Genomic DNA, 9,592 nt, shown 5'->3' with positions numbered 1-9,592 from the left:
ATTTGGACGGTACTTTTCCAACAAGGCGACGTACTCAGATGAAAGCAGACATTCTTTGCTTTTAGAAGAACATCTTGTCAAATTCGTCGCTTCAGGACAGAACGGTTCCGCAGACTCTGGCGCCACCTAGTGGTCGTTGGCCGGTACTGCAGCCTGCTGGTATCACGCGTCGGTTTCAAGGGGACTGATTAAAAGTGAATAAAAGTTCAGCTCTTTAACCCACAAGCCATCCCCACATGTACTATATGGAAACATGTTGTGCAGCAGTGCCCTCAACATACTCTTATTCATTGTTTTAAACAAGTTATTGTTTTTGTCTTATGACTTGATTGTGTGCTGTAGTTTTATTCAGGCGCAGCGCAATAAGGGAGCACAGCTTTATTGGTTTACACATGTACAGTTTGATCGTGCGTCTGAGATGCGGAGATCAGAGGGTGTCCTTCACCAGCCAAACCTTTCCACGATAAAACACGAGGGGGCAGAAAACACAGGGGGCATCACCGACCACAGAGCTCATCAGCCAAATCCGACGGCCAGGAACCGTTTGCAGAAATGGCGTCATAACAGGCTTCTAATGTCCCCGCACGTCTGCGTCCTTCTAGGCTGAAGGAGGAAGCCACAGGAAGTGCAGGAACGAGTGAAACGGGGAGGCGTGGAGCAGCAGCAGATCAGGGGTGGGCACATTAAAAGCTTGCTTCAGTGGGTCAGTGTGCGCGGGGCGAGGTCGGAGCGCAGAGGTCAGGCGGACCCAGCAGCTCTGACCTTTAACCTCATCCACCTGACGAGGGCCCCCTCCGCCCCGGTCTCCAGGAGCACGAGCCGCCGCCCTGTCCGGTCAGAGGGTTATAGTCTGCAACACAGCAGCCGAGTGGGTTTATTCTCTCTAACGGTGCTTTTGTCTTTAGGCGAAACACATTAAATACGCTAAAATCTCCACAAATGTGGAGAGCGTAGCAGGAAAAGGAAATACCTCCGCTGCGGAGTGGCTTCCTGTCTGGTTTTGGTTTGCGCACCACTGTTGACGTGCTGGCCTCGTCCTCAGCCTGTCCACATATAAACACACATATATACATTCCTCAGAGGTGAATTAGCATCTTAGCTTAGCTCTCTGCCCGCGTAGCAACAGCAACAGTGCTCCAGGTTAGAGGTCATTCTCAGTTAAGACCGTTATCAGGAACCAGGAGTGGGAATAGACTCTTCAGACTCACTTCTGATTGTCTCGCCGCTGCTCGGAAGCTCTTCCCATGCTGCAGCCGGTCCAGCTTCTCTTTTCTCCTCTCTTCCTCTTTCTGGTCAGAAATTCAAAGGATGAGAGGTCCGACCGGACCCGACGAAAGGCGCCCGTTCTAATGGGCCTCACCTCTTTCTGCTTCTCCCTGAAGACGACCGCCTTGGCATCCAGCTCCTCCTGCATCCTCCTCCGAGATGCTTCCATGGCCTCTTGGTTCCTGGCCACTAAAACGGCGTCTTCACAATAAAAAACAGTCGCTTTAACACAAGAACGATGGTTTTACACTTGATGTGTCACTGAACATCGACCCAAAACGACCCAGTTTGGGTAATAATCAACTAACACACGTTGTTAAAGGAGCTGGTGAACAAGTACTGGCCCACAGAACCCTGTCAGGGGAACCCTAACCAGAACCCAGATTGTCAGGGGAACCCTAAGCAGAACCCAGCATGACAGGAGAGACATCATCCAGAGGGGACACGTCTGGCTGACCTCGGTGTGATCCCGGATCCTCCTGACTGGATCTCCTCCGGCTCAGCTGCTGGACCAGCAGGTAAACGACGATGCAGAGCAGCAGCAGGTACCAGCCGAACTGGGACAGAAGTTCTCCTGCAACAGGGACCGAACACCTTTAAAGACACAAACGCATCGAGACGCCACGAACGAGCTCCGTAGTTTCACACAAGAAAATAGGGTTAGATACGTGGAAGCGTAACGTTGCTACCAGGACAGTTTCAGTTTTAACTAAATTAACGCAGAAGCGTTTAGGTACCGGTGACGGTAGTTAACCCGGCTAAGCTAACTGTTAGCTGTTTACAGCCACAGAAGCGGTTCGAAACACCTTGTTGTCCGGTGTGACACCAACCTCGTCATCATTTTACTTGCTGAATCAAAAGAAACCAACCACGCACAAAAATGTTTCGTTTTAATGAGATTTACCAACGATGGAACCCAAATCCGTGTTTCCGAGGGGGTCTTTCCGAGAAAGTAAGACATCGTCATCCATGGCTGCTAAGGAGGCCTAATGTGGAGTTCCGAGAAGAGCCGTAGTTTGTGGTCGTGGGTGTAAAAGTCCGTAAAAGTCAAAAAGTTCTCAGAGTTCTACAGCAGCACAGACGGGCACCATGCTAACAGCTAGCTAGCAATACGCCTACATGTAGGGTGACGTGGTAGCTGCGTGCTGCCTTCATGACGGTGGGAAAATCAGACACTTTTAAAATCACCTGACTTTTGCGCACAAAGAGTTTGGGCTCCTCTTTTCTTAACCTGCCAATATGTCGTCTTCCTTCCGCAAAAGAGACTGTATTTATTTCACCTTCACTTTGATACTCCGTTTCTATGGAGACAGATTGATACAGTTCTCCTTAACCTTTGTTTGGCATAAAGTCTGAGCGTCCGTGGAGCCGTCACACTGGAACCACGTGACATCTCATGTCCCATTTAGGTGAAACGCATTAAGACGTCGTCATCGTGTTTAATTGCCATTAGAATTACCAGTATAATCCATAGTAATTATACAGGTAAAGATATTTCTGGTTATAACTGGTGACGTGTCCGACCAGCTTGTACGTGCACGCTGACCACTTGATTTCCATCCACGGATTTGGTCGTTACGCTTTTATAACTCGCTGCCACACGTTACAATGTAGTAAATTAGCTTTTTATTGTATATTACAAAAAACAACAACAAAAAAGGCCCGACACATTTTCAAGAGGAAAAAAACAAATGTACAACATAAAAAATAAAAAAAGCTCGCGTGGATTTGCGCTGCTTAGGAGCCGTTGACATGCTGCTCTACGTCCATGTCTTCATCCACATTTCCACCTCTCTCGCTCATCCCCTCTCCCAGATCTCCAGCCATATGTGCTCCTTCTTCCTCCTCCTCCTCCTCCTCCACCATGTCAGCTTCACCTGAGTGCACAAATTCACCTGTTAAACCATCAAAAGGCTGGTGCACGTGGAGCAGAGAGCTAAACAGAAGCAGCGAAGGCTGCTGGGGTTCTGCTGCTCGCGGCTAACGACAGGAAGCTTCCATTGCTCGTGGGCTGGTGACGGTCTGGTGACGGTGTGGTGACCAGCAGCTCACCTGCTCTGAGGTCTCTGCCGGGGATCTGACCCGCCTGCAGCATCCCTTTCAACCTCTCCACCTCCGCCAACGATGAGGCATTAGCAATAGCATTCTAGGAAAACACAGTATTAGTGGGTGCACCCAAAAGACAACAGGCTGCCCCCACATGGCCGTCAAACACCAATGACTACTGGGACAAAGCCAACCTTGATGGCCTCCACGTCAGCCTGAGACGGCCCCGTTTTCTTCTTCTCCAAGGGTGCGGCGGCGCCGATGGTGAACCTGAAAGAAAGGCACGTCGGTGACACGGACCCGCACCAGCTCCTCTGACCTCTAGAACCAGTGTAGTATCTTTTCTCAGGTCAAACAGTCCACAGGCAGCAGTCCTCCGCAGCACTGAGACCCATGTGGCTTCAGGAAACAGAACTTTATCTTTCTGAGGACACGTCCGCAGGGCTCTATTACAGGTATTTGGGTTGGGGACGTTTCCAGCAGTTTCCTCCTTGTGACCCGATGAGAGCGACACGGTGCCTGTAGAGACGTGCACCTTCGCTTTTACAGGGATTTGTCAAAAGTCCTTGTGTCCTATTGCCTGAGCCCTGTCAGTATTGTACAGGATGGGCCAGGTTGGCGTTGACCAGATCAAAGCTACGGGCCTGCACCTTTCAACGGATTCAGCCTTTTCCATCAGCCAGGATCCAGTGATTCTGAGAAGCTGCTGTAAAGAAGTGGACTTTTTATCTTACGTTTTGGTTCGCTTGGCAATATCCTTTGCAAGCTGAGCACCTCGTTTGCCCTTGAACATTTTCTCCGCCTCCTGCCGTTCCTATGGTGATATAATTGATGTGAAAAACAGGGTGAAAACCGCGAGCTTTGATCCAAGAGGGAGGCAAGGACAGAACTCTCCAGGCTGGACGAGTTTAGCAATGGAAAACTCTAGTTTCAGTTCTGATACACGGAGGAACACATTCTCATGAGGTCGGCATCCTTCCTGCTCACATACCTTCAGCTTTACCTTCTGGAAATCAAGCACGCGCAGCTGTGGCAGCTTGTTGATGACATAGAGCCGGTAATGCTTCTTGTTTGTCACCGGATTCCTCAACAAGCTGGGAAGTCATTATCAACCAGTTATGGAGTTGAAATAAAGACATTAGTCAAGGTTAAAATGGATCGCTCAAACCTGAGGAGACTCAAGGTCTTTATTGTGGCCAGTGGATCCAAGTCACCCTGGAAAGAGGGGAAACATTTATTCAATTAATGTCATCCTGAGTAGACAAGAGCGATGACACAAGAGAAGATCTGTTCATATTGTTGGGTCAAATAGGTCACCACCGAGTGAGGTGTGGTTATTAACCTTGATGCTTTCAAAGGAGCGGAAATTGAAGAGATATTTCCAGCACAACTGACTGAGACAACGATATCTAGTGGTTGTGGATCTCAGGGGACGGACAGACACAATCACGCCACCCTGGTCCAAATCAAGCCGACCGAACAGCTTAGATGGACGCCCCCCACCACTGCAGAAGCCTTTAGATGCTCCACAGCCAACAACATCCCCGGCTACACTCACCAGCTCCTGAATGTTGTTGCTCGTCAGAATCAGCTCCCTCAGGTTTGGCAGCGCCTGCTCCAGATTCTCCCCGATGCGACTGGACACACATGGAACAGGATTTAAACACGGGAGCTGCGCATCGGCGTGCAGAAAGGAAGGTTTTACACGTGCGAGCAACTCACCAAATCCTGTTGCTGTTCATTAACAAGGTTTTCAGCCTTCTGAGCAGAGGGAAGCCGTCCAGTTTTCTGACTTCATTATCAGAGAAGTCCAGTGTGTCGAACTGGTCCAGAGTCGCCCCCAGATTTTCTATCACTGGAATTTTATAACCTGGAAACAGACCAAGAAGAGGGTTTAATTCAAAACTGTCACATCAGCATCGGTTTCATTTAAAAAATGTGACCAGGTCTGGTGGTTCAAACACTTAAATGAGTAGAAATTGTGCCGTTAGTCTATCTTTGTCATTTAAATGGGCTCCATAAAGGATATTAGCTCCATAATGTCTGAAGATATGACGGATTTTGATTGATCACCCTTATAAGTCGTATTTTACCAGCTCGGTTCTAACGTGCACGTTTGTATTTTATTACGTATTGCTTTCTAAAAATAAACCCAGGTAAACTTCGCTAATGTTAGAGGCGCTAATGATGCATTTAGGGGATTGCACAGGAGACATCGGGACACCTTTGTCTGTTCATACCACATTATAAGACTGCAAAAACAGGCTTTAATAGACTTCACCAGATTAAGAGCACATACCCAGCGCAACATACTGAAGCTAAAGACCACAAGAACACAACAGGTAACATTTTGGTCCGATAAAAAGCGCGATTCCGTGAGGAGGGGAAATGCTAAGCTAGCACATTAAAGAGGGCTCTGGTAAAAACAAGCAACTAACCTCGTAAGTCCAACTCTCTGTCCCGGACGGGGTTGGTGTACTGGGCCGCCTGCTCGATCAGTTCAGCGGATAATTTAACCATGTTGACACAATCAGACGAACAAACTTTAGCTTAGCAACAACACGCCACGCGCCGCGCAATGCTTCTTCTTCGTCGATTTTAACCGCGCCGGTTTCTTCTTCTTCTTTCCTTCCTTGATTTTTGTGCAGTAGCGCCACCTAATGTACAAGAGGGTGAAGTTCAATTTACACTTGATTGATCATTAAGATTCAGATTTCCTTTATTTGTTCCACAGCGGGGAAAATTACGGCGCAACAGCAGCAAAAACACACAGAGGAAAATACATTTAGGGATGCAAGGATAGAAAAAGAACAATAAGTAATAATAATAAAAATATAATACAAAAAATTGTATGGGACAGGAGGAGGATGGACAGACTGGTGAGGTGGGTCAGCTCTGTCCTGGGATGTCCCCTGGACTCAGTGGAGGTGGTCAACATGTCCCCCGCCCCTACAGGACACCCTGGCAGCACTGGGCAGCTCCATCAGTGAGCGGCTGCTCCACCCTCGCTGTGTGAAGGAGAGGTATCGTAGATCCTTCCTTCCTGTCAGACTGCACAACAAACATAATGCGTGCTAATAAATAACTGCTTTTAACACCGGACTCACACAATAACATTACAATTCTCTAATAGCATTTCAACCATTCTGCACACACTGAATATTATATATTTCCGATCTGTATATTCTTCAGGTAAACTTGTCTCTGTAATATGTATTTATACAAAAAGGCTGATTATCCATGTATCTTGGATTTTATATATATAATCTGAATCTGAGTCTACCACCCTATCAACTAACCTTAACCTGAAGACGACTACTCTCACAACGCTGCTACCTCGGGGCTACTTTTAACCCTCCTTTACCTGTCCAAAGTGGGCTAGATTCAGAGGTGACTCAGACGTGTCACCTGTGGCTGTGACAACGGTAGTCAGGTGTGTGAAGCGTGAACAGAAGGAACACGGGATGCACTGTTTCCTGTCATGATGGGAGGATCACACTTCCCCCTGCAGTTTCGTTTTTAACATTAGTTGTGTTCATGAATATCAAATATGTGTTGTACACAATATATAATAATGTGTACAGCACTTTATGCATTATTTGGTGACCCATCGATTAGATATATCGTCTTGCTGCGCATTACCATAATGTCCTGCAGGGGGCAGTGAGGAGCTCTAACACGCACAGGGTCACAATACTAAGGAAGTAGAAGAAGAAATGGAGACAAGTGGGAGATGAGGAGCAACAGAAGAAGGAAACTATGGCCAAACAAGCAAACTAGGAGAAGAGAGCGTAAGAGGAAGGGCTCGGAAGATGGAGGAGGCCGTGCTGGGATGTGCAGCAGGACCTAGAGGGCGCTTTGAGCGGCTGTCGCAGGTTTACAGGTGCCTCCAGAGCGGGTCGCGTCCCGGCGTCAGCGCCGCGGCTCTGGCTTCCCTCCTGGTGGAGGGGGCTTGTGAGGCGTCCCGGGAGGATGGTGGTCCTGCGGGCAGCCTGGAGCTGACAGGGCTCAGCATGACCCTGCTCAGGAAGATCAGCTCCAGCCTGGCGGCTCGGAGCCTGCCTCCGGCTCTTGCTTCATATTTGGTGGAGACGCTGAAGATACTAGTTCATGAAATGGATCTGATGTCACATCTGGTGAGTCGGACCCCCCCAACCCCCAGATGTTGAGTGAAGCGATACTCCGTGTTTACCAGAATCCATTTGCTCCCTTCCAGGTCCGTCATTTCCAGGCTTCTGACCAGATCTTGTCCCATCTGGCCGTCAGGACTGTATCAACATATGTCATCTATCATCTACACGAATCTGTGAGTCCTCAAGTGTCGCCTTTACGAGAATTTACTGAAGAGAACTTTTGGTCTCAGTCTGGTATCGAATCCTACTTAAAAGTAGAGGTTTTACATTGAATGTTGCCTGTTTTGTTGTGTATTTAGCTGCTGTAATGGTGCGTCCAGTTATTCCAGCAGGTACAGAGAAGCCCTTAAATCAGGACAGGTTCCCCTCAGACGTAACTGGAGTCTGACTGCACGAGGATGCAGAATCTCTGCTTTCTTGTGTCGAACCTTTTACCTCCAAAGCTAAATTCTGCTCAGCGCGTTGACACGGTGTGGGCTAATTTTACCCAGGGTGCCGTCAGCCCCGCGTGGGAGCAGACTTGTCTACGGGCCTTCGCCCTCGCCGTCCCGGGCCCTGAATTAGACGCCTGTCTGCGGTCGCTGACCCGCGCCTTAAAAGAACTTGTGAAAGGAGCTTTGCAAGGTAAGATCTAAGCCATTATTCAGACCATCACCTAGAGATAAGAAAGAACCTGGGAGTAGGCAGGCGTGCACGTTAACCCGTGGATCTACTAGTGAGGGTTTAAACCCTCAGGTCGATTTCCTGTAGTTGCTCAGGGCGCCTTTAGAAGACTCAAGTTTCTGGCCTACATGAAAGCTGGAGGCCTGCTCTGTTCTGATTCTGCTAAAAGCTCCACAAAAACAGGGGTTAAACTGGTCTTGTGATTTTCCTCACTTGGACCTTCAGGGGACACTGGAAAACTGCTGTCAAGTTTTGATTCCAGCCTCGGTGTGTTGTGCTCAAAGTTGCTGAGCGAGGAGAGGGCGACCACGGGGCGGTCTGAGAGCACGCTGTGCTTCCTGGCGGACCTGTTGGAGGCGCTGGCGGCGTCCTCGCTCACCGGGGGCGCCGGCAGCTGCTTTCACTGTCAGGAACTGGTCCATCGTCACTCCTCGGAGCTTCTGAAGGTCATCAGCGGCTCCTCTGGGGACTTGCTGAAGAAACGGCTCCTGCTGCTCCTAAAGAGGGCCGTGCTCCAGAAGGCTGGAGAGGAGTGGGTCTCAGGAGACCTGCCTGGGCTGAAGCTCAAGCACTTTGACCCTGATGTGACTCTGCTGGCTCAGAGCGTTGTCGCAGCAGTGGGGGCCGACTGGTTAGAAGGGCTTCAGGTGGACATCTGCTCGTCCTTTTGGGGGTCTGGACCCACACGTGTTGACCCTTCAAAACCAGACTGCGTCCTGCTTCGAGCCGTCAGTCTGCTTCTTCTCAAATCCATGGAGATTCACATCCAAACTGCTTCCAGAAGAGGAGAAAAAGGTGAGAACAAAAGTGTATATATGCTCCTATACGCATTTGAAGTGTCCACAGCAGCCAGCGAGTTCTGTTTCCACCTTTGTGTCCCGCTTCTCACCGCAGGGTTGCTTGATGTTGCAGAGTTGTGTGGTTATCTGCAGAAACTCTGGGGCTTCCTAAAGAGACACAGTGAGGAGCTGCGGGAGGAGCCACACCTGTGCTGCTGGGTCGGCCGGCTCTTCGGAGAGCAGGACGACGACATGATGGAGGCGGCCAAAGCTTTGCTTTCCATATTCCTCCATTACAGGTATGAACCTGTTTCAACTGAACTGCCCCAGCTGCCTTCAGGCCACTTTGGACCACCTCAAGGTCATATTTGTTGTCATTATTGTTGGGCGTTCACCTTGGAAATATGGTTTGAACCGAGCTTCTTCCTTGATGGTCCCTGCTGCTCCTTTCTTCCTGCAGACAGCACTCGGGGGTGGATGGACTGGCTTTGCTGGAGGAAGCTTGTGCTTCTGGATACAACCCTCACTGCCACTTCATCCTCCTGCTGGAGAGCATCTCCTTTGACCACAGCTTCCTGCTCGACCTCCTCATCTCCACCGAGACCTGTTTCTTGGAGTATTTTGTGCAGTACCTCAAGTGTCTCCTGGCTGACTGGCAGGGTTTCGCTGTGACATGTGGTCACGTGAAGAATCCGCCTGCATCTT

The 9,592-nt window shown here is 49.4% G+C and overlaps 3 protein-coding genes across 5 annotated transcripts in view; 1 reads left to right on the top strand and 2 right to left on the bottom strand.

Annotated features, from left to right (window-relative positions):
- Window positions 1-363: 363 nt before the first annotated feature.
- On the bottom strand, window positions 364-2,401 carry selenos (selenoprotein S). Its single transcript, XM_003978824.3, has 6 exons — window positions 2,171-2,401; window positions 1,724-1,840; window positions 1,361-1,467; window positions 1,209-1,289; window positions 971-1,043; window positions 364-850 (listed from the first exon to the last, which is right to left on the bottom strand). The coding sequence occupies exons 1-6, from the start codon at window positions 2,235-2,237 to the stop codon at window positions 771-773; spliced, it is 525 nt and encodes a 174-aa protein (XP_003978873.1). The 5' UTR covers window positions 2,238-2,401; the 3' UTR covers window positions 364-770.
- Window positions 2,402-2,869: 468 nt separating this feature from the next.
- On the bottom strand, window positions 2,870-5,936 carry LOC101068048 (U2 small nuclear ribonucleoprotein A'). 2 transcript variants are annotated; one of them, XM_029832240.1, is made up of 9 exons: window positions 5,751-5,936; window positions 5,035-5,182; window positions 4,871-4,949; window positions 4,481-4,527; window positions 4,316-4,406; window positions 4,047-4,126; window positions 3,507-3,582; window positions 3,319-3,412; window positions 2,870-3,143 (listed from the first exon to the last, which is right to left on the bottom strand). In XM_029832240.1, the coding sequence occupies exons 1-9, from the start codon at window positions 5,830-5,832 to the stop codon at window positions 3,004-3,006; spliced, it is 837 nt and encodes a 278-aa protein (XP_029688100.1). In that variant the 5' UTR covers window positions 5,833-5,936; the 3' UTR covers window positions 2,870-3,003. The 2 variants fall into 2 exon arrangements, with proteins under 2 accessions (XP_029688100.1, XP_003978874.2); XM_003978825.3 differs by having other exon boundaries at window positions 4,304-4,406; window positions 5,751-5,934.
- A 1,049-nt stretch (window positions 5,937-6,985) lies between these two features.
- Window positions 6,986-9,592, top strand: part of LOC115246445 (protein Lines homolog 1) — a 3,232-nt gene continuing 625 nt past the window's right edge. The window contains exons 1-6 of one of the 2 annotated variants that reach the window (XM_029832275.1): window positions 6,986-7,448; window positions 7,529-7,618; window positions 7,937-8,069; window positions 8,334-8,903; window positions 9,021-9,186; window positions 9,348-9,592. The exon at window positions 9,348-9,592 is cut by the window's right edge and continues 625 nt beyond it. In XM_029832275.1, the coding sequence (XP_029688135.1) occupies window positions 7,125-7,448; window positions 7,529-7,618; window positions 7,937-8,069; window positions 8,334-8,903; window positions 9,021-9,186; window positions 9,348-9,592 (1,528 nt within the window). In that variant the 5' untranslated portion in view covers window positions 6,986-7,124. Of the gene's footprint in view, window positions 7,449-7,528; window positions 7,619-7,936; window positions 8,070-8,333; window positions 8,904-9,002; window positions 9,187-9,347 lie in introns of both variants that reach the window. The other variant, XM_029832274.1, reaches the window with a different exon arrangement.

Source organism: Takifugu rubripes, unplaced genomic scaffold (assembly GCF_901000725.2).
Source record: "Takifugu rubripes unplaced genomic scaffold, fTakRub1.2, whole genome shotgun sequence".
Taxonomy (NCBI): Eukaryota; Metazoa; Chordata; class Actinopteri; order Tetraodontiformes; family Tetraodontidae; genus Takifugu; species Takifugu rubripes.
Note: the sequence above shows the minus strand (reverse complement) of the source record. Positions and strands in the feature narration are given on the sequence as shown.